We start from the raw sequence: 24,124 nt of genomic DNA, 5'->3' as shown, positions 1-24,124 counted from the left end.
ACAAGATGAACTGCTGTGTACTTGTCATTGACTGAAATTTCAAGCTAGTTTTGTGTAATTGAAACAACAGAAGTAATTTCACTTCACGGAAACACAGGTTGGAAAAGACTGCAAGGAGCATCTGGTGCAACCTCTCTTGATAAAAACACAGGACAAGATGGCCCAGCATACTGTCCTGCTGAATCTTATACGTGTCCAATGTTGGGTAATCCACCATTTCCCCAGCAAGATTATTCCAATGAATGAGTCTTCTCATTCTGAAAAATGTTACTCTTTTCTCCAATCAGAATTTCCCCAGGAGATACCTGTACTTGTTACCCTTTGGCTTTTCCATGTGACTCCTGGCTGCACCTGTTCCTCTAACTGGAAAAATGGAAAAAAAGAGGTAGCTTTAGCTCCAATACTTTTCACTTGCACTCCCAAATCTTTATAGTCCTTCTTGATTCTACCCAGGTTTCAGCTTGCTGTGCCATTTATTCCCCCTTGAGAAGAGTAACAATGGATAGCAATCCGTGCTCTGAACAAGCTGAGGCACCCTCTAGGCAACATCTGAGACATTAGCTCCCAGAAGGCAGTATATTTAGTTATTTATTTATTCATTTAGTCTGGTGAAAAATGGTCTATACATTTTAAGTTTAAAAAATGTGTGCTTCAGTAACTGAAACAGTATTCTCACTCAGATGCCAATAGTAATTGGTTTATGTGTTTGAACAATTAGTAGATGTTAAATCCTGTAAAAAAAAAAAAAACCACAGCTATTCACCAGTTACCAATGTAAGTGTAGTAAGTACACATTGCAGGCTGAATTTTACATAGCCAACTGCATTCTGTAACACTTATCCACTCAAGAGAGTAACATTTTAAAAGATACAAAAGTGAAGAGTCATTCTATTCCAAAATTCTCTTGTATCCCTTCCTTCTTTATTCCAAGTCCTGTATAACTCAGTAATTTGCAGTGGTTGTAGAAATCTTTAATATCAATTTTATGCCCTTACTGCTGCTGGTTTCACAGTACTTCACAAGACTACTTTAAAAAGGCAAGCTACTACTGTACTTATTCAATATCTAGCTGAAGGGCAATATGTAGAGTCATATCATAAGGTCATGAGGGAGAAAAAAGAATGAAAGAAACCTATGCTTTTCTAATCTGATTTTGGGGATAATATTGAATATAGACTCGCATACCAAAAAGATCTCTCTTCAGGCAGTCATTTCTGTGTCAGCTTTGTACTAAGAAAGACATTCAATCTTGAATTAAAATCATAGAGCACAGAAGCATCCAAAATCAATACTAGTTATATTTCTTCAATGGCTGGTTACCCATATTGCAAAAAATCTTTTAAACTTCTAGACTGAGTGTATGTAGTCTTCACATTCCTCCACTAGATTGGGTTAATACTTGTATAAATATTTTCTTTCTCCATTCATGCTGATTAATCAAAAAACTATAGCTCTAAGCTAGTCTCAGTGTGCTTTCTGGTAGAGGGAATGCAGGGGGAGGAAGAAAGGCTGGTATGGGTGGCTAAATACAAGTCAGTGTAAAAGCACACTCTACTGATCTGGTTGCTTATAAAATACCAAGTTTTATCAGGTAAGACCAATACACTGTCCTTCTAGAAGCATATGGGTTGTCTTTTGCCAAATGTTTAAGTATAGATACTATTCACATTGTTCCAAGACAAAAAATTAATGAACTTAAAACCAAAATGTGTTTGAGAAATTTATCTTCCAGAAAATTAATATTATTTGTAAAATATTACTCTTTTCAGCCTGAACAGAGTAGCACCTTATTATGCTTTTTCCCAGACTTCCCAATTTAATCAACCTTATCAGCCAAATTTTTCTTGCTCAAAAGAGGCTTGCGAATGGAATTTTCCATGAAAAAGTATGTTAAAAAGCAGTATCTTAGAAAGTTTCAGTAATAGCCTAGAAAGTTCTTTTGCAAATATTTTTGGATAAAGGTATACATGTCTTTGTCCAACACTAAATTTCTTCAATGATTCCTTGTTCTTATTGACTTTTGAAGAAAATATTTTTTTTATAACTGCAAGAATAAGAATCTTCTCATTCACAACTTTCTGTTGCAAAGCAAATATATGGAACAACTAATTTGCTTTTCTATCCTTCTTTGGGAAAGTCTGCGTTTCTTGTAAAAGATCCAAAGACATCCCAGAAGCTCAATCACTAATTGCAGAATCACCAAGGCTGGAAAAGACCTCCATGATCATCAAGTTCAACTTTTGATCAAGTATCTTCATGCCAACTAAACCACAGCACTAAGTGCCACTAAGTCACGTGATTTTTTGATCACTATCAGGTATGATGACTCCACCACTCCCCTGGGCAGCCTGTTCCAATGCTTAACCCCCCCTTCCATGAAAAACTTCTTCCTGATGTCCAATCCTCTCCTGGTGCAGCTGGGAACTATGTCCTCTGGTCCTGTCACGGGCTGCTTGGGAGAAGAGGCTGACCACCAGCTGGCCACAGCGTCCTTTCAGGGAGTTGTAGTAAGTGATAAGCTCTGTCCTGAGCCTACTCTTTTCCAGAGTAAACAAACCAGTTTCCTCAGATCCAGATCTGTGCTCCAGATCCTTCCCCAGCTCCATTGCTGGGCACTGGACATGCTCCAGCACCTCACAGTCCTCCTTGTAGTGAGGGGCCCAAAACTGAACACAGTATTCCAGGTGTAGCCCCACCAATGCCAAGTAAAGAGAGACAATCAGTTCCCCAGATCCTTTAGCTTTAAGAAGCCTCCTTATAATAGACAGTGTAGGTTTCTTATGGTTTTCAGCCTCTACTAAATCTTATGCACTCTGAATTATAAGTACTATTTCTGTATTTCCATTTTCATTCTCAATCGATGATTGAGACTTTCAAAAATAAACAAGTTTGAGACACAAAATCCCACAGATCTTCTCACAAGGCCACATTCTTTGGCCTCAGCATCAATTAAAACTCTCAAAAAAGAGTATTTATTATTTATTAATAATACTTATAAATTATACTTTACCAATTTAAGATGTTACTAGCTTCATCTTGTTATTAATGTCTGCTTGAAGGTAGCTTCTAAAAGTGAAAGGAAGGGTGAAGGCACTCTCTAAATATTCTAGGCAGTGATGAAGGTGTTTAGCACTAAATTCTTAACTTTGACCAAAGATCACAATTTTGACCTCAGAAGATCATAAATATAAAAGCAATCACAGGACATTAGTTGACAATACTTTGAATGCACAGCTAGATCTAGACCATAATCTTTAAAAAAGACTACAGCTTTGCAGACTTAAAATAGTTTAGGGCAGCTATAGTTTGTGACTCAGCTCTCACTGAGCCACGTTTCAAATTTAATCACTACAGCAAAGGGAATTTAAAATCCTAGTAAGAATAACAAATCACAACAAAATTTTTGGATGTAAAAGAGATTTTCTGTAGTGACTATTTCTTTTAAGGTCAAATTGGGGTTTTTTCTTTGTTCATAGACAGAGATTTTTTTCTTTTTCTTTGTACCTGCTCACGTGGTTGACAAGGCGTGTCTGTAAGAGCAGATCTCTTCCTGGCAGGAGATTATCACAGATTAGATGTTGATTAGACCGCACAGCTACTCCATGACAAACACACAGGGAACACAAAACATCCAAAACCTGAAAAAAAAAGAGATTCTTTTAATCTTAAATAGTTTTTCATTGTCATGGTTAATTACTTCAGGCAATGCAATGCTCTATACCTTGTTACTGGAAGACATGTAATGGTATGTAATTTATCCAACACAGTGGTTTTATTGTAGAACAATTCTGAAATTCTCCTAACATTAAAACATTCTTCCCACTTCCCTCACAAATTGTTATGTATCAATGTTTTTTGCCAAAAAGAAGGTAATATTTCTCTGCTTCTATGCATTTTTGGATAAGTTTTATTTCTCATTATCAAAACAGCATTAAAGTATTTGAAATTAACTTCCACACAGACAAATGAGCTTACTTTGTTCATCTAAATATACTTGTTTAGTCTTTACCTACCTTATGGTTTCTTCCATGCTTATCCAAAAGACAGATGATTGATTTAATATGTCCTTCTTTAATAATGTTGAGAGCTTCTGGGCTTTCTACCAACACACAGTGTAAAACCTCTAGAATTCCTGAGGAGGGGAAAAAAGGAATTATTTCATCGATGTGCATATAATGTCATAACTATACATAATAGTTAGCAATCTGTTGCTCATGGACATGAAATAGTTCCAAAAATCATTGTATATGACAAACAAACCCAATAAAGCAGCAGTCACTGCCATGAAGAATCATTAGCCTTAAAATGTTTCTCTGCAATGGGGAAATAAAACAAATTCCCATGTATACTGGACCAAATCAACACCTGCTTTGGGATCTTCTGCCTTTGGGGAAGGGAAATATTGTACATGGAGTTCATCGTTATCTGTTGCTACAGTTCTGGCCACAATGAGAGAAAACAAAGGAGCTGAAGGAAAGCTGAGAAGCAGCTTTCAATCTAGAGATATGCAATCCCTATTAGCAATGTACAGCTCTCCTCATTCTGTCTTCAGCCCTTTATTCAAGCCACATCTCCAAACACTCAGTTTAAGCCTTGCAAACCAAAATCCATAGCATGACTCTTGTGCTCTTTGCCATGCCCTCTTTCCATTCAAGGAAATTGTAGCACTGCAAACTCCCCTTCATGTGGGAAAAATAGTGGTTTTGTCTGATGGTTCTCAGTGAGAGTACTCTGGCCCTTCTTTGATCCTTGTGAGGAAGAGAACATCAGCTGCTACAGATAACCTACCCTACCATCACCATTTATCCCCATACTATTTACTAGGTTTTCCAGAGGTCTGAGGGACATAGGCTGTCATTGCTAATAAACAGCAGGGATTAATCAAGGACTGAAATGTAGAAAAGGTGAAAGACAACAGTTAAGTGATCATTTGATTCATCCAGTTAACAGGTTTCAAACAAAGTGTGTTGATTAATATATTTGTAGACAAAATAATGCACATGCAAAGAGAAAACATATGTGGATAATGAGCTAGGGGTGAGCTCCCAAAGTGATGCCATAGCCCTGAAGGTTTCAGCACAAGAAGTCTTAACGATAAACAAAATGACATACTAAACTTGATTTTGGCAGTGGTATAATCTGTGTTGCAAGAGATGTGCACTTCCATTACTCCACCATTCTATGATTCTATGAATACTGTCAGTAACAATATTGTTAAAAAGGGTAAAAACCTAAAAGTCATGAGAGCCAGCTAAAAGAGCAGATGCTCTGTAGTAACATAGCAGTAGCACATTCCACTCAGCCTACAAACTAGATGAGGTCAGGGGTCACTGATCATGGTAAACCTAGGGAGGTGAGAAAAGTGTTACAAAAGGATGCTTAATCTAGAGGGGTAATCTAGAACAAGATCAACAATTTTGTGTGTCACAGTGATTTGGGAATTCACAAAAATCACCATTCCAAATTGTGATTCAAAACATGTTACCTGGACATTTGCCATCACTCATTCTAGCACTGAAACATATTTTACCAATATAAATAGTAATTCAGTATTAAATGACACCCCATAAGTGTGGCAACCATATCCTTGGAATTTTCTGTAGGTAGAGTCATAACCTTTTGTCTTAAAATAGTACATAGGATTCATTTTGTAGCCTTAACATTTTCAATAAGAGAATTAAAAATCCTTTGAAGATGTAAACATTCAATAATAAATGTATGCTATCAATTAGGTCCAGCTGCCCAAGCACCTTCTTGAATTACTATAGCATCTGAATGCTAATTACCAAATATGCTTTGTTCCCTCTGTTTCAGAAAAAAGATTGCATGCGAGTGTACAGTGTCTGTTCAGACTGATTCACTTCTGGATTATCTATATTAAAGACAATCAGACTTGTTCCAATTTCATTGGAGTTACTCAAGGCAGTAAAGCAGTAAGCATTTGAATCTAATATAATTAAACAGTATGATATGCAGAGTTCATAGTAAAGAGAGTGAAAATTTTCTTAATGACTAACAAATGAAAGGAAGCATGTATATTCAGGACTCCTCTAATATCATAATATAGGATACTAGAATAAAACACACTTGGAAAAAAACCTTAAAACCTGGTTTCATCTGGTTCCAAAAACCTTTACTTGGAGGACAATCATGTTAGAGAAACTTTTCTGTCCAACCATTCAGGAGCTGCTCTGGCAGTCACTCTTGCACCACAGCCCTTTTAGAGCTACACACCCCACACTTGCACAGTCAGACCAAGTTTCCTTGCCAGCTCAACTCCAAGTTTCTCCCAACAGAATCTTAGATGTCCCAATCCTTAAAATAATTTCATTGTGGTACAATGACTAACAAGCTAACTCCAGCTGGGTGCTACCAAAAACAGATCCCCAACACCAGAACGTGAGATTATCTCAGCTGGTGAGAGCATGGTGCTAATACCAAGTCTGTGGGTTCAATCCCTGTAGATCATTTATTTAAGAGTTGGACACAGTGACCCTTTTTGGCACCTTTCAACCCAGAACAGTCTGTGAGTCTGTGGGCTCCTGGGCTTTTATACCCTTACAGTCTAAGCACGCAGAAATCTGGGGGTTTGTCTCCTTCTGTGTCTGTGAGTGCCAGCTGCCTGGGCTACAGGTTCCTTTGCTATGCTAAGATCAGCAGTTCAAGGCTTCTCATCTCACCCAGAGCTTAACCAGCAGCTCAACTGCATGCTGCAAACAGAGCCTCCTGCACTGAATGTATTCCTCAACATTAGATTATTAACTTACTGTATTCTATTTTTTACCTATGTTTTAATGCCTATAAAATTATAGTAAGGCTAGTTAATCCCATCTGGAATATATTTCAGAATGAAAAACTAATCTAATCTTTATTTATGGATTGAAGAGACAGCTGAAGCATTTTCATTGCAGCTGTGTGATATCTCACTCCTAACACGATCTACTCTCAGATATATTTCTACTTGAACAGATAGTAATTTTCCTTGTTTTGCTTCAGTGAAGCTTGGGAAATGAATCAATTTCTGATCTAATTTGTACAATCAATTCAGAGTTGTGGTTTATGTGTTTAATGGCTTTGTTGTTTTCATAACACTTTTAGTTCCAGGACAAGAAAAAAGTGAAAACAGGAATTTTATAGATAATAGCTGGTAGCATCAAATCTTTATTGCAATACATTCAAGAAAACACATGCAGGAGACATAGCTGACAACTTTAACGTTGAAGGTGAACATTTTGATGTGATTAAAAGAACGTGGTTATGGTCCTCCTCATAAACACTTTATCTTAGGAAAAAAATTATTTCATGTGAATATACGCATCCAAGTATTCTTAGTTTAAAGGTTTAATATAAGCTAGTATTTCTCCCTGTTGAAGGTCTATGACTGCAAATTACAACAGTGAATATCCTCAGCCCATCAAGCCAAATAAAACTTAAAATCTGGCAAGCAAGCATCCCACAAAAAAAAAAATCAGAAAATTACATTTACATACTAACAGCTAAACCTACTGTGCCTCTCAAGATAACAAAAGGACAGCCTAATTAGCATCTTTTATAACTGACTCCCTCAAAACCAGAAAAAAGTCTTTATTATAAAATCAGTTTTGGAGGCAACACGGAAATTATGTTACCAATACACATGGGGATGGAGAACAAGTGGCCTAGTTCCTAGCAGAAAACTCAGAACAAATGAGTATTGCAAATATTAGTACATTCAGAGTTCTTGTAGTGTGTCAGGAGGTTCACTATCCAGAGCCACTAGTGTCAGAATACTCTGCAGTTTACAGAATGCATCTCATACCTTACTATACTATCATAAACTATTAAGTTTTTAATTCTCAAATCTTTATGGTTTGAAATTAAAAATTAAAAATACATATGTACATAACAGAAACCACATAACACAGCACTTTTAGAATTGTCAAAAGAAATTTCATCTTGAACCTCCAAAAGCTGAGCAAAAAGTTTTGCATTATTTCTGAAAGCCCATACCCTGAGAGTTTCAGATGTAAAAGTTGGTCTTTTAGGAAACAGTTTCACCATTAAGACCTTGTGATATACATTGAAATTAATCAAGTTGCAATCAAATCCCATGCAAATGCATAATTGTGAGATCATTCTCCTTAAATTAATGCTGTCACACGAAAGGTGGAGCATAGTGGAAAAATAATTTAACATATGAATTTGACATTTTTCCTATGTCTGTTTCAGTTTAAATTCAGTTACTCAAATGCTCAATAGAGCAAGGAGATCACATCATCTGCAGAGCAGGTTCCTCAAACAATAATGTAAACCAACACAATACATGTTCAGTTATGACATCTGTTTAGTTAGGATCACCAACCCTAGTGCACCAGCTGCAATGACAAGATGATCTGCAAACCTTTAACTAGACACCCATGCTATAAGCAGCCATCTGTGTGAGTCACTAGCTGAGAACTAAAGTAGTGATACAGGCAAAGTCTCTCATGTTCCTGTTGCCTCATCTTTTGAGCTGCTCAAGCATTCAGAGCATAAACATACAAGGCTGAAAAAGATCAAGTCCATGCCAGGAGTAGGAATTAATCCTGCAGTAAAACAGGTCCCCTGCCCTAAGGCCATAGATCTGCATTTAAAACATGGAAGAAAACTCTGCAAAAGTACTTCCATAAAACATTGCTGTCTGGAGGGGCTTACACAGCAAATGCTTCAAAGTCTCTATACCACTCTCAGCCCAGAGAATAACTGACTTTTAAACTCTCTGCTTGCCCCAAGAGTTGACAAAGGGAAAAACCTGCAAGAGGAGAAGCATCAGTGTGTAACTGCTCTTTACAAGAGCAATGAACCACCACAGATCTTGTCAATCAGCTAGTGAATGCTGTGCCAGTTCACCCTCAGCTCTGAGAGGGAGAGCACTCCTGCCACTGACATTTGACAATATTTTCCCATGTTGTTGGTCAGTTCATCTCAGGAACAGATTTATGGCAAATAAACAAAATGCCCATGAATGTTTAACGACAAAGCTGAGGGGAATACAAACACCTCGTTTACTATAGGACACATCTGTTCTCACTGCTGCTGATGCATTGAATTCAACCAGGGTAAGAAATTTATTAATGCATGCCAAATGGTGACCTGCACTGAGACAAATCCTGGAGCTATGTGGAATACTAAGCAATAGCAGGGTATTTTTCATTTAATAATGCCACTGTAAAAGGCTGTGCTATGCCTGTGACATTTTTTTTTATGTTTACCATTTTCTAATATAAAACAAAGAACTTTTGCAATGGGGGACATACTTCCTTCCTGGCCTTAATATTTCAAAGACTCCTGAGCACACCATCCATCTGTTGCAGACACATGACTGACAGAAGGGAAAGAATCATACGGGGAATGCAATTTCACTTCCTGAGGACAACTCTTTATTCAATCTTTTTGTTCTTTCCAGTTCATGGAATAACACATGACACTAAATCAAGAAGATGATGGGAATAAGTTACAAATACGTAACTGGTGAGGTATGTAACACTGTTATTGTAACTATATTTCCCACTGGTTTGACTACAAATCTTCTGGCCTTTCAACTTACATTATTACAAAAAAGAAGTCTTGAAAGGGTCTCAAGAGGCTACCTTCCAAACAAATTGTAAAATGTACTCTATTTAAAGCAAAACAGACTCTGCTGCTACTGAAAAAAAAACAGTTCTTGTTAACTTTAAATAGAAATTTATACCTCAAGAGCAAAAGAGGTGATTCAAAAGGAAATGTAAATGTATTACAAACAGGTAAACACTGTTAGGCAGAACAAATTACATCCATTCCATAAGATTTCTGTAATGTTTAGTTTGAGGCAAATCTTGGAAAACAAGCAGACTTAGGAAAGATACTAGAATTAGAAAAAAAACTCAATACTAACTTACACTATTGAACAGCTATTTTATCAAATGCTTTGTTTGTCTGAATTAAAAGGTAACACTACATCCAATTGGTCAAGGAAATGGCAAGACTGCCAGAACTTAAAGTAGAACAATTGAAATCAGTATGTAAAAAAAAATGTAAATCAGTATGTACAAATATAAATCTCACTTTATTAACATAATTTATGGTCTCATAAGAACTTCATTATGATTAGGCTGAACAAGTATATCACCAACTTTAATGAATTTAGAACTGGTCAAATAAGGAAGTTAAAATACTAAAAAGCATACCAGAAGAGGCTTCCAGTCTTTCTAATCTGCTGATCAACCAATCAAGAGATCCAGAAAATTGAGCACAGTTTTTACGATTTCCTCGAATCAGAGCCGCTATTGGGAAAAGAGACAAAGCAAGAGAGAGAGAAATTAAATCAAAGTTGTAAGTGCATTTAAATTTAAATAATTCCTGTCTTCTCTTGTCAGAAAGGACCCAGCAAGATAGAGTCTTAAGCTCTAATTACTGATGTTTAGATGTAAATTTAAATAATATAAGTGATAGAATTCAGCAGAAGAAACACCTTTGATATCAAGTTGACCTTTAGAGAATTTGAATTATTTTGGCTCTACAATCATCTCAATAATCCATACAAAATGCTCTACCTGAAGAAGCCCATACTTACACCACAGAAGTCAGCTGCTACTATAGAAACAAGTTTCTGTAAAACAGTATCCTTGTAATGACAAAAAACATTGCAAAAGCAGAGCGTGAGAAGCCAACAACATGGGTGACAAATGCAAATTATTTTCTACTGTTACAATACATTTGTTCAGGAGTAATAAGGAGTAAAACAATGTCTAGGAACTGTACTTTTGAAAAGGTTGTAGGGAGGAAGTAACAGCTTTGAATCTGTTTCTCCCTCATGCTTTAAGCTGAAGATTGAGGTACACTGAATCGTGCGCTGACTTGGTGGGTACAACTGAACTGAAATGTCCCTGAACACTGCAGGCACCCACGAGTTCACCCTGTCCTGCATCACCTGCATCTGCAGGTATGTGCACACACACAGAGGCTCTCAGAGAAGCCTCCACCCTACTCCAAGAAAGGACTGAGGCACAAAGATTTCTGTTTGGTGTGTGGAACAGCACAAACTGGTTTTCTTAAGATTTTTTTCCCAGTTCCACCAACAAATTATTTCAACCTGAAGTTTCTGTGATTATTTCCAGCAGCAGAGACTGTTGGTCCTGCAAAGAGGCAATGGCCTCTTAAAATCTATGTTAAAATCTATATAAATTCACTGTAGTATATTTTACTATGTTTTATGCTGCTCTATTTATAAAAGGGTAAACTTAGAGATGTAGAACATAAGTCTCTAGGTCATATATTTATATAGTTATATATTTTACTAGGTTTTATGCTGCTTTAGTTATAAAAGGCTAAATGTCGAGACTTACAACATATATATGACATTAAACTATCTGTAAAGAGGAAGAGCAATGTTGGAGCACTGACAGTTCTGTAAACTGGCAGTTTCCTCACCAGTTTTCTGATGAGGAAAATCAAAACCTAATAGCAAAACAAACAAACAAAATCCTTTTTATTGCTGCTTATATAATAAAAAAAATATACATGCTGAAATCTTAAACTTCTGAGTAATTACGACCACAGTTATTTGAAAATAGTTGGGAATCATAAGAAGGGGAACATCTTGTTAAAACACACAGACCAGAACTAAGGAACACCTGTTTCTGACAGTGACTTTTTTATTGGTTACAGGCAAGCCACACAATCTGACTGCGCTTCAGGTAGGAACATAAAATGAAGGCAGTAACAGTTCAGTGCTTAACACATGACTAAATTTAACTTCATTAACAGCAATGAGATACAGATGGTTTCATAAATGCTGCTCAGCACAAGTTTGTGAAAGGTTAGTATTCATTGGTTAAAGCTGTGCATTAAATGAGGCACTTTAAACTGCAAACAAAAAACAACATCCTACAGTTGCTTTTCTTATTGCCGACCACTCCAAACAAGACCAGCATTCAGTTTTAAAGAAATAGAAACCATTATGTAGTCAGTCAGACATTAACATCACATAACTGCATATACTCCTGCACATTTTTTGTAATGCAAAAGGATCTAGTACAAGTTCACAGTGAATGTAAGTATTTGTAATGGAAAATGGACAGATGCTTTAGTAGACGTATGTCAATTATTTCAGATTGAACAACAGTAGACTTAGACTGAATATAAGGAAGTATCTTTTGGCAATCAGGGTGGCTGGCTTAGCTGATCTTTAGAGCTCTCTTATGACCCAAACCGTTCTAAAATAATATGATTTTTATATGTAATACTATCCAGTCTCAGTATCTATAAATGCCTTCATTCTCATCACAGTGAAAAACAACACAACGTCAATGACATGACAAAAGACATGAATTCTGGCATTACAGTTTACTGTTATTTATGCACAGACTCAAAAAACAAAGTACTGTTTGCTGAAGCAAGACTGAGCAAGCAATATCCATTTGTCATCTGTGTAATTGCTGTGTAATGTAAGTGCTGTACGATCCAGCACTATTCAGAACAGAGCAATGTAAAAATTCATCATAGCAAGATCAAAGCCAAGCTTCCTGAGCATTAGCTGCCAGAAGATAATGCTGTTAGAGAAGTAACATCAGAGGGCAGGAGGGGCACAAAGACTGGAAAGTCAACAAAAGCTTTTGTCCTTCCATGGACTACAAGTCCATGAAAGCAATGCTTTGTACAGAACAGGCAGACTCCCCAGAAGGAATTTTCTAGCCTTGCCAATTGGAAATCAAGACACTACTCTCTCCAGTCTGCACTATGCTTAATGTAACAAAAGATTAACTAAACTGTAACAAAAAATTCAACTCTACCCTACATCTATGAATAACCAAACGCCAAAATTTTAGACTCCATCATCTACCACCACCTACAGCCCAAAAATTCATCATTTGATTTCATGGAGATGCTCACCCTCTGGACCTAGTTTGGATACTTTAAAATGTTTATAATTATTGACATAACTTCTTTAATTGATTGTTAATACATCAAATAACTACAAATGCAAAAATCGAACTTAACTTGTATTCTAAGTTTCTACACAGTGGAAAATCTTCTGTACTACAACAGTTATATAATTCTTTATTCTTTACTATTTTGAGCTAAAAATATCCACGTAATCCATAATATGTCTTACCTAGTAATTCATACAAAGAATTCAGAATAGATTTCCATGCTTCTCCAGCCTCCTTCCCAGCTACATCTGCAAAGTGAGCTGCACTGCTGTATACATTCAAACGATCAATACATTCAAGAACAAGGTTGATCATACCCTAAAAATAAAAAAGCTTATTTCATCAGAGGGAAAAAAAGCTAGTTTTAGATACAAACACAAAAGATTTTCAAAAATCTAAGAAAACAAAACATGAAAGAACAGATATGCAAAACACAAGAGCATGTGCATGAAGTCAAACAATCAATCCCAACAGAAAATTTTCTTGATGGAGGTAATAAACATCTCCCATTTAGGATAGTCAAATTAAAGCAAAAATAAAGAGTATAACTAACATAATTTCAGGCAAGATTTTATTCTGTAGGACATTTAAGCATCTGACAAAGTATAGGCAATTATTATTACCAGAGAAATAACACACAATATTAAACAAAATGCTTAGCAAATGAAAGCATCCTTCTACATCAAGAGATTATAACAGAGAGAATTGATTCACACATAAGGAGAAAATTATGGGTAGAGTTCAAGGCACAATCTAATCTTATTAAAAAGGGAAAAAGAAGTAAGGCCGTAAATGTATTGCTTCAAATACGCAGGAAAAACAGCAGATCTAGAGAGATTACAACTGTAGTAAATAGTTTGACTCTTAGAGGATAAAAAACCCCACTGCAAGCATAATCCATATTGGACATCAACACTACAGATACTGTGAGTATACTTGCAGACAATGTAGTAGAAAATCAGGAGTAAAACTGAGAGAAGTACCTCTTCTTGGAAGAGGTTCTGGCGATTCTTTAGTGCTCGGAGCCTGTTTTGTTTGTTTTCATGCTCCAAATGTTCATCAGGGGGGTGAAAGTAGCCAATCAAGTCCTGAAGACTCAGACTGACTGACTCAATTGGCAAATCAATGGTGGAAGACTTCACTTTCTTGCTGAGAGAATCAAGGCCCCTGCAACAAGAAGAAAACTCTCCTGAGAATTGAAAATTAATTTACTTTTATCATTCAAACTATTTAAAAGCAAAGATTGTTTAGATGCCAAAGCTCATTTTCTTTCAGCAACTTGCCAAAAATTCTTCATACCTGCCCATTCTCCATTTAACAGCCTAGTCCTTCCTTTCCAAACAAAATGTGAAAGCATGAAAAATGTTATTTCTGGTAATATTTTTTCAAATCCAAACAACTCATTTGAATATCCCACCTACAGATGTAACAGTTTCAGAGGCAGAGCAAAAGATGAAGAGAAGTTTGTAAACCAGTACAAAACATCATGAAAGTGGAATGGATGCAAGTTAAGAAGATCAGTTCTGTGGAGAGTCAAGATTGCCCATGGAGGCTCTCAAACACATCTCTAACCTGTTCTTAAGGCCTCTTCAGTGTGGAAGGGTGCAGCACTTCTATACACTCTGTCTCAGCACTTCATTAACCTTTTTGTTTCCCTGATATCCAACTCAAGCTTGGCCTTGCTGAAGTCTATGAACATTCTCTCGTAGAAATAAAGGGCTCACTATTCTCATCCAGGTTACACCTGCCCCTTGCTCAGCTGAATCCCTTTGCAAATAATGCAAAGTTGCAAAAGGATACCTACAAAAGTTATCTTTAAACCTTTTATTGTGAGCATGTTATCCAAAGCACAATTTTTCTACTGACTTCATTAGGAAGAACTGGAGCATACACATAAAAGAATAATTTTCATCCTCTTCAATTGAGCTTTTTCTTTTTGAAGTAACATCCTGCCAAAACTAAACTGCTAAACACTGCCTTGGATTCCCTGTGCACTCCACAAAAGCCTCCACTGTAATTTAGCAATACTTTGATTTGTGAAACCTTATGATTAAATTGCCTTTCTCTGTCTTTATCTCTTATAGCATTCTTAGAAGCTTCTGTGAAGGTGTATTATTTACAAAGTGACCTACGGCTTACATTTCCTTTGTATTTCAAATGTCACACTGTACACAACTCTCCTGATGGGTGATTTTGTCCTGTTTTTTTTAAGTACCTTGTTATATGCTTTTCAACAAATTGATATGTCTGGGTCTTTGTCTGTGCCCTTATTTAGGACACGTTTGCTTCAGGTCACCATCTCCCACATTGTGTTTTTCTTGTGGGAAATGAGTTCTTATTAAATTCTTATCATTCCATACAGTCTTACTGCATATCATTCTTTGCCTAATGCAAGCTACACTGATGAAAGGACCTTTCATCAATTACTGAAATCACAAGTGTTTGAGAATTAGCATTTTATCAGCATTATTTAGGAATAGGAAGAAAAATGCATATTGCATACATCTGACAGGATTTCAAAGTGGCTAATCACTACAACATTTTTCATGTTTCAAAATATTAAAGAAACAAGTAGCATTAAAAAGGAACAAATAAGCAAAGTGTAATGTGCTGATGGAAAGAAGGTATCATTTTAAATAAAACTTATCCTTGATACTATGAATTTCTTCAGTATATTTGTGGTTGTTACAGATCTACATTACACAGCTATCTCACTCTTCCAGGTTTTTCAAGGAAGATCACCTTTAAAAACCATACGTAGAAAAGAAAAAACTAACTTATGTACCACATGACTTAAAGCACATTTTGGCAGGGAAAAACCTCTTTATGGTTTGTTTGTATTTTCAGTACGTTTATGCATTTAAATTACGATTGAGCAATAAAGTAATTTTAGAAGACAGAGGAAAATAAATTGACCAGTATCTGCTGAGGTGCTCATCTGCCAATAACACAAAGAATTGACATAAAGTCCAGTTTGAGAAGCATTGATCTATTTTTTTCTGAAGGATAAATTGTTCCCTGTTGTGTTAATGGCAACTTTGAATAAAACTGAATGTAAAAAAAAAGTGATGAACAGATAATTTTAAAGTCACACCTTATGAACCTGTTGAAAAGGAAGACTGTACTACGGATGACACGCGCTGTACGGGATTCTTCATTCTGAGATCTGGACAATGTTAAACCATCATCCATGTGCCCTTCATGGTGCATTATTGCCTGGAAACAAAAGCAAGAAACAGTCACTGCAAAATGAGACTAAGAAGAAGTCTGAAAACTCACATAGGAAGGCAGGCTAGGAAATTATTAAGTCACTTAGAAAAAATAACAATTTTATTAAAAACAGATAATTCCATGGTTTAGTTTCTCATGTCCAAGGATGCACCTGTACTGAGCCAGCAGGCTCAGAGCCATAATAATTTCAAAGTTGCAGCTTTTGCAAACAACATGCTTTATTAAAAAAAATCTAAGGGATTTTTGTTTGCTCTTTGTCTTTATCAACATTAAAAGCACTTCTCTTACATAGCAGCAAATCCCTAAAGCAGAAAAGGTCACAACAGGTATTCTTTACTGGTCCTCATTTCTAAGGGTGCCACTGGTCTTTTCTGACCATGCTTTGAGTCATTTCCAATAACTTACAGTTTTTCATGTCTAGTTATCATGGTTCTAATGGATTGGATATCTCAATCCATTCCACATAAATATTTTAAACTTCTGTTCTGTGTAGTTCTGCTACCCAAAATAGACATGGAAAACACTACAGTGTTAAGTTGCAAAATAATCTTTTCCCTACTTTATGATGCTGAGCTAGCATTCAGCTTGGCTGTGATTATTCTATAAAGAAAGAAATCTCTCAGGACGCAAGACTTGAACATTCTACCCCAAAAGGTAATACATTTACAATGTGGAAAAAATACTTTCAACTAAAAGTTTCTTCAATCCAAACTACATTAAAGAAAGGAATCTTAGCATATTCTATGCATCCTTACTAATATTTTAGTTTGAAATCAAATATATCGAGATTTATCATTATTTGTGAGATAATGTGTACAGGTCAACACACAGCCGTCATCAGGTCTTCAGTATGAGAATTGAGTACACCAGTTAACTTTTCAATGTCTGACTAAAAAACCCCAATATTTCATCTGGCAAGCTTGTTTAAAGTACTAGAAATTCAGAAATTACCTGTCTCACGTAGCTCCCTTCATGTCCCAACCTCCCAGCCCCTACCCACCCTATGAGTGAAGGAAATGCATTCCTGTTTACAGCCTTACCTTTCGCTGCAGAGAACCCATCCTTACAGACTTTGCATCAGCAGACTGGTACGTGAGCCACAAGCCTGTGTCTACATGCTGTATGAAGCATATTGAATCCCCATACTTTATTTCAGGTGCTCCCATTCCATCCACCTCCTTTCTTGTCCCTATGTCCAACTTTTCCTGATGAAGAAAAGAATGTATGCACAAACAATAACCAATGTTTTAATATTTGCATAAAAAATTAAATATTAGAAAATTATCCAGAACAGGACCTGAAAGAATACTTGAGATCATTCTTTAAAGGTATTACTAAAAAAAATGGGAAAGTGTGACTTTTAGACTTTAAACTTTAAAGACAAAGAGAAATCTCACGAAAAAACCTAGCCTGTTAAATTTGGAAAGCTGTGTGTATTCATTTCACCTGCACAGGAAAGAATTAGGATCATAATTGACAGTACATGGCATTATTGAAACATAAGAGCTTGCAAAACAACCTCAGATACATTGACTCCCCTTAGATGTACAAGGTATTAATCTCCACAAGCTTTTCTTGAGCATTTGGGGTTTTTTCCAGCCTGGAAAAGATGAGCTCCATCCAACAATCACTGAGGGATGGCCTTTAACCTGTCACTGCCCAGCAATGGGCTCAGTACTTCTGAAAAAAAGCAATCCACTTCTGCATGATTGGCCTGCAAACTATTAATGGCATGACAGCATGTCATTCCAGCTGGTGTCCTGTAGAGACAGAAGTTATTTCAGGAGAGGAAATGTAGTATCCCAAACAGCTTTTTGCTTAATTCTCCTAAGCAAAAACTACTTCTGAACAGACTTGTATGGACATACAGCCCATGCATCCTACTTCCTGGCAGATCATCCATTTAATCTCTCCAAAAACAAAGTTCAACTGAAAAATTTACCTTCCTGGCTGTACATTCTGTATGCAACATAGCCCCCTTCACCAGGTACAGCTTCAACATTCTGGGCTTCTCCTGATCAGCAGGAGATGACAAGCATCCTCCTGCAGCTACTCAGAGTAATGTTACAAATAGTGTGACAAAAACAATTTCTTGTTCTACCCGTCTACCATCAGGAAAGATCAGAAGAACGATTGCTTCATACACACATACCCTGACAATGTGGGAAGACAGTTTCACATAAAAGTTGAGAAAGATTGGGGTTTGTATATGTTGTCATCTTATTGCAGGGACTCCATACTGCTGTATCCTTATCACAAAAGTTTCATACCTTCTTGGTGTCTCTCCTGGGCAGCTCCTCAGAGCACTGACTCTTTCTTCTTCATAAAGTAGCAAACTAACTCCAGTTTCCTTCTCAACCAGCCACCCCACTCTTTTATAGCACTCTTCTTCTCACTGGTTACAGCTGTGGCCTGTTGAAGTCAGGCCTGTTCCTCGTATTTGATAACTGGCCCAGCTGCAACTCTAGGCGTAAGATTACTTTGTACACTATATTTTTCTTATATTCTATGTCCCTACATGTATACAAACACACAACAATCTCTAACTTATTAAAGGGTTTTTTTTAAGCATTTTTTAAGTAAAGGGAAATGTCCTGTAAGTAGATTTTCAGCCTACGGTCATGAATGCATTTTGAAGCATTTGAAAAAAAAAGTAGAATAGTATGGAGGTGAAATTCTTATGATTCCTTTTCATTATATTGAATTTTCAGATATAATATATTCACCAATTCAGTTTGTTTTCTGATTGTTTCGGGATACAGATGTTAATTTCGCTACCTAGTAAATGACTTTCAACACTTCTTAAGTGCTGAAATTCTTATTAAAGTCTTGTACATTGTAGTAACTGATTTATTAATAATCTGATGCCAATATGAGTTATTGCATGCCTCTATTTCCTTATTAACCTATTATTTTCTCATATAATTTCTCTAAATCTTGTATTCAATTCTTTCAAAAGCTAACACAAATAACCTGAACGTAGTAACAGTTGGAAATTGAAAAGCTACCTATAATATGACATTGCAAACAAATTATGATATGGGAAAAATAAATTAGATCCTGATTTCAAGCTGCAGTTCTTTGAATTCTCTCTATAACTAGAAGATACTGTGAACATATACTGTGCTTCTACATTGTAAGATTTTCTTTTTTTCAGGTCTCACAATTAATTTCTTTAGTTGTGAATATAAGAATTCACAAATTTTCTCGTAAAGCACTGTAAATAAGAAGAAGGATTATTCATTTAACACATTTTTGCATTCTTGGTTAAAATCTACTGTAACAGAAAGTGAAGGGGTTTGATATTGAAATCTTCATTCCAATTAGAATTAAATTTAATTGGCATAAAAATTGCAGTGCCAACAATTTGTCAAAGAAGATCTCTGTTCTCACTGATGTATCTCTATGTGTATGCTTAAAGCCCAGATTGAAATCAATCCCATTAAAATGAGCTCTGCAAAATAAATATAGTAGCCAGGAAAGCTATTATATAGTGTCAAAGTTGAATTACATGTAGGAGAGAAACAAAAGACTACAGGATGATGTGGGGGCAGCAGGCATTACATCAGTCATTTGGGAGCTTCAAGACATTGAGCTTTTTGTGGGAGTGAACAGGAACCACAAGTTGTTTATAAAGGGGAAGATTTGAATGGAGTGCTCAGTTCACATCAATAAACAGCAGGTAGTTGAAAAAGTACACAAAATGAATCAATCTCATTAGCTACAGTACAATAGCTCATCAGTGAAAATGAGGATCTGAAAAATATCAGAAATCACCATGTTGCTAATTAGTAATGGTGCATTGGCACAGACATTACATGGTACAAGTTTCCAGCCACGCTCTTACCACATATATAACCTGTCATTACTGAACCATCTGCTAACTCTTCCTACATTTTTACTTGAAAGAAAACCTTCAGTTTTATTTTTAATCTAGATCCATTCTGAGACACTAGCCTTGTCTAAACAAGGATCAAAAATCTTCATTTATTACACTGGACCAAACAGCAACAAATGAGTTTTGCAACAGTCTGTAAACCATCTCAGTAATGCAAACCAAGAATACATTGGAAAGGAACAGGCTTACTGAACAATAGGCCAGATTTTCTCCAGAAGGCTGTTCTCTTTATAAACTGTTTATTCTATGCATACAAGAGCACAAGTCAATCTTCCCACTTCTGTTTGGGGCTAAATGAACAATCTTTTTAATTACTTCATTCTAACATTGAAAAATTTTTCTATGAAGCCTCACCTTAACCATTATTTCAGTCTAATGTTTCTGTTTAATTCCTTATAACATTCCAAAATGGAATGCCTTGATTAAGGCTTGTCCTGTCAACTTCACCTCTTGTCATCCAACCTAACCCATACTCTCTGTGGTACACTTTCAAGACTGGTATTTCAAGACCTCACCAACTGCAAGAAACTTATTTATTGCTGCTCTTTAATTTAATATAATTTCCATTAAATTTTAGAAGAAAAAAGAAGAAAGAAAAAGCTGAAGACATAAAAATACAAGCCATAAAATTTTATTAAAATTGATGTCTTCCTGTCCACTGGAAAACAATACAGATGGAAAAAGCAGACTTGGTACAGAATGTACAAACATTACTAAATTGGTAAAATTATCTTATTTCAGTGGTGTAGTGATATTAAAACAATGTTCTTTATCAAAAAAATTGATATTGAGTAAATGGAATAGAAAAAATTCCACAAAACTTGATCTCTACAAACACAAGTGTATTAAAGGAGCCGTATGTTTGGGAAATAAATTGTAGTATCTGTGGACATCCTGTGCTGAATGAAGCAGAACTACAGGAGGAAAAAAAAAAGAAAAAAAAATTCTGAATTCCAGATTCTTGAAAAGCTAATATATTTTGCATTTAATGATAATTATTGGGGTAATATATGATAACCAGAGAACAAAGGCTGATTACCAGGAAGAAAAATTAAGTGACTGTTAATTAAGCTCCTTAGAAAGCCCTTGTCTTCTGGATGCTGTTTGGCAACATTTGTGATATTTTCAAGCTTGCATAAAAAAAAGAAATAAAACAAAACAAACAAACAAATAAAACCCTTTAGCTTGCTAGTTCTCTTCTGGGCTATTTTTTAAGCAAAGTACTGGCAAGGTGATATGTTTGAGATGATAAGCCCTTGCAAAAACAGGGTATAAAAAAATAAATGTTGAGCCTCTATACTTGCATGTAAACCTTCAGGTTTGCAGGTGATACATTTTCAGCAGTATCTCTGCAAACATGAAAGCTGCTTTTCATACAGAAATTGAAGTTATCTACTCACATGCTTGAAGGAACTGACTCAACACCTTCCTCTCCCTTGTTTCTTTTTGCCTATTAAAAGCTAACTTACTATTGTGCAACAAGTGGGAGCTTCACAATTCTTCCTACTACTTTCCAGCTGCCGCAAGGAAGAACTATGACTGCGGCAAGAAAAGGGATGAAATTTCAACAAGAAAGACCCAGCTACTTGAAATGCCCACAGGTTTGGTCTGTACTCATTAAAGAAGATAAGGGGCTCCCTCTTATCCATGATTAATTTTTTTGGGTGCTAAGCACATACAACAATATAAATGAAAGTTTGGGTGGTTTGTTCAGAAATACTCAGAGGAAAAGAGTGCATACCTTCTTTACAGAAGCCTTTCTAGCACTCCTATAATTTGAAATCTGTTTTTTTAATATTCTTTCCCAGAGAGGGAAGGCACCTAAGTTTTTGATAGCCTAATAAAGTGAAACATGACACTCCTATAATAAGTCCAGAGCAGGAGACTGAATCAAGAATGGGTCAGTTGGAAAGTACCACACAGAGTCATCTGGTCCAATTTCCCTGCTTAAGCAGGGTCATTCTAAAGCACATGACACAGAAATGCATCCAGACTCAGTTCATCTTCAGCAAAACATTTACTCCTCCTCCTCTGTGGTATAATTTCCTCCAGGTAAGTAATTTGTTAAAATTAATATTGATATACACAACATTTACATGAAACATCATCTCCCAGACTTCCAATTTCTCTGAAAATCCATATTTAAATAGCAATATGATTATATTTGTCATGTGCTGATTAGTTTATATACCCCTCTTAAAATTCTCTCATTACTTCAAGAATTAATAACAAGTCTCTACCTGCCCCAGAGCCTTTGGTTCTGCTCTGCTCAGCATAGGATTGGCCACTAAAAACAAAATAAATGTTAACCTTTCATGTTAAGAATGGCACAACAAAACCATTTCAAAATATAAAATCTCAAAATAATTTCAAATGAGACTTCCAAATTCAGGCTGGGAAAAAGAATAAAAAGAAGAAACTTCAAATACAACATCACCTAGCCTCCAAAGCATATGTGCATGTGCTACATAAAAAACAGAGACAAACCACCTTATCCCTATCAACAGGTGACATTCTTTATTGCTAAAAGTTCTGGCCTTTGAGTATTTTTGGACTAAATAAAAGATGTAACAGTATATTGTTCCACTCATTTTGGAGCAATCCCTGCTGACAACCCATCTTAAAAATCAGTGAGTGAGTTATTCTACTCCTCTTGCTTTCAAGTGTTGAAATCTATAGTAGCTGCAACAGGAAATTCTCACTATGGTTGCACTGCATTGTCCTAAAATATTCAAGCATTTCTATGATTTTCTAATTGGTTTCAAAAAAGATATATTGTCTGGATCTCAAGACCATCACCTTAAACTAGAGGTTCTTTGTAATCAAATTGCAACAGGCTATATACCTTCTTTTGGGTATCTTTTCTTTTCTTATCTTTCCAAGCAGGCAAATAATTAAAATATATACATAAATTAAATGGTACAGAGAAGTTACTGAATAATTCTGTTTACTGTTACTTTGTATTTTAGAAGACAGTTTTTACAGTAACAAAATTATTGCTGGAAAATTTTCAGACAAAATGCTAAAGATTAAAAGTATGAGAATTAAAGGACATTTAAGAATTTATCAGTGTGTTGTTTACTACTACCACTACAAAAGCACTGGTTTAAACTCAAAATGCTTATTGAAGCTGTCAAAATGAAAAGTCAAACTCTGGTAATTTCATATTAGACTACAGTAAAGTATCTGCTGAGAGAAATCCTTAATTTCCCATTTAATTTCAGTAACTCACAATATTATAAATTTTCCTCTGTCAGACAGCAGATATAAGCAGTGAAGTAGCTGAGAAGTTAACAAGAACAACAAATGAAAAATGAGTATTCTGCTCAAAAGTGGGAAGCAGTACAGAAAAACCCCAACCCAACCAATGAAACAACAACAAAACATCAAAATATTAACAAGAAAGAAAAAGAAACCCACAAATAGACAGACAGGTAACAACACATAGAGAATGTAAGGTAAAATAAGCTTTCTAGTTATTGATTATACTGCATTTTGGAATTTTTTTAATCAGTTTTTTTAATTTTAATAATTAATGCAATCACAACATATAGAAAGCATCTTAATCTTGCTTTCTAAAGCAATTTGAATTATTACTAGTAATATTAATGCTGCACTGATTCCATACCTTGGAAGACCGAAAACAGAATGCTGTAGATTTTACATCTGCCTTCTCCTTGTCTGTAAGAAGAAGACTCTTGTCATCCAGGAGACTTAAATATTTTCCTGTTGTTATATGTCTTAGCCTGAATGGCTGTCCCCATCTAATGTGGCTTCCACTCCACCTAAGAGAGTCCATAAAAAAAACTATTAATCTGGTTTTTTTAAACTACTGGCAATAATATTTTAAAGTAAAATATATTGCCAACTAGTTGATACAAAATACAAAATTCCCATCAGCAAGAAAGTGGCTACTTCATGGTTATCCCAAATAAAACCATTCTAATAAATGATCTTAAGGTCTTCCTTAGCACAAGCTGTCTTTGTTCAGACTGAGTTCCTCTTGAGAGAAGGTACAGACCGCCTACAGGAAAGGAGGCTTATGCTGTACACAAAGCGTTTAGAT

At 35.8% G+C, this 24,124-nt stretch overlaps 1 protein-coding gene across 4 annotated transcripts in view; it reads right to left on the bottom strand.

The window, feature by feature from the left end:
- The window catches only part of RYR2 (ryanodine receptor 2), a 379,393-nt gene that overhangs the window by 171,986 nt on the left and 183,283 nt on the right, over nucleotides 1-24,124 (bottom strand). For all 4 annotated transcript variants that reach the window (XM_058020341.1, XM_058020342.1, XM_058020343.1 and 1 more), the window contains 8 exons: nucleotides 23,687-23,843; nucleotides 17,201-17,365; nucleotides 16,024-16,145; nucleotides 13,913-14,096; nucleotides 13,112-13,247; nucleotides 10,185-10,280; nucleotides 4,014-4,132; nucleotides 3,505-3,638 (listed from right to left, as the gene is read on the bottom strand). In XM_058020341.1, coding sequence (XP_057876324.1) covers nucleotides 3,505-3,638; nucleotides 4,014-4,132; nucleotides 10,185-10,280; nucleotides 13,112-13,247; nucleotides 13,913-14,096; nucleotides 16,024-16,145; nucleotides 17,201-17,365; nucleotides 23,687-23,843 — 1,113 coding nt within the window. The remainder of the gene's footprint in view (nucleotides 1-3,504; nucleotides 3,639-4,013; nucleotides 4,133-10,184; nucleotides 10,281-13,111; nucleotides 13,248-13,912; nucleotides 14,097-16,023; nucleotides 16,146-17,200; nucleotides 17,366-23,686; nucleotides 23,844-24,124) is intronic.

The sequence above is a fragment of the Melospiza georgiana genome, chromosome 3, assembly GCF_028018845.1.
Source record: "Melospiza georgiana isolate bMelGeo1 chromosome 3, bMelGeo1.pri, whole genome shotgun sequence".
NCBI lineage: Eukaryota > Metazoa > Chordata > Aves > Passeriformes > Passerellidae > Melospiza > Melospiza georgiana.
Note: the sequence above shows the minus strand (reverse complement) of the source record. Positions and strands in the feature narration are given on the sequence as shown.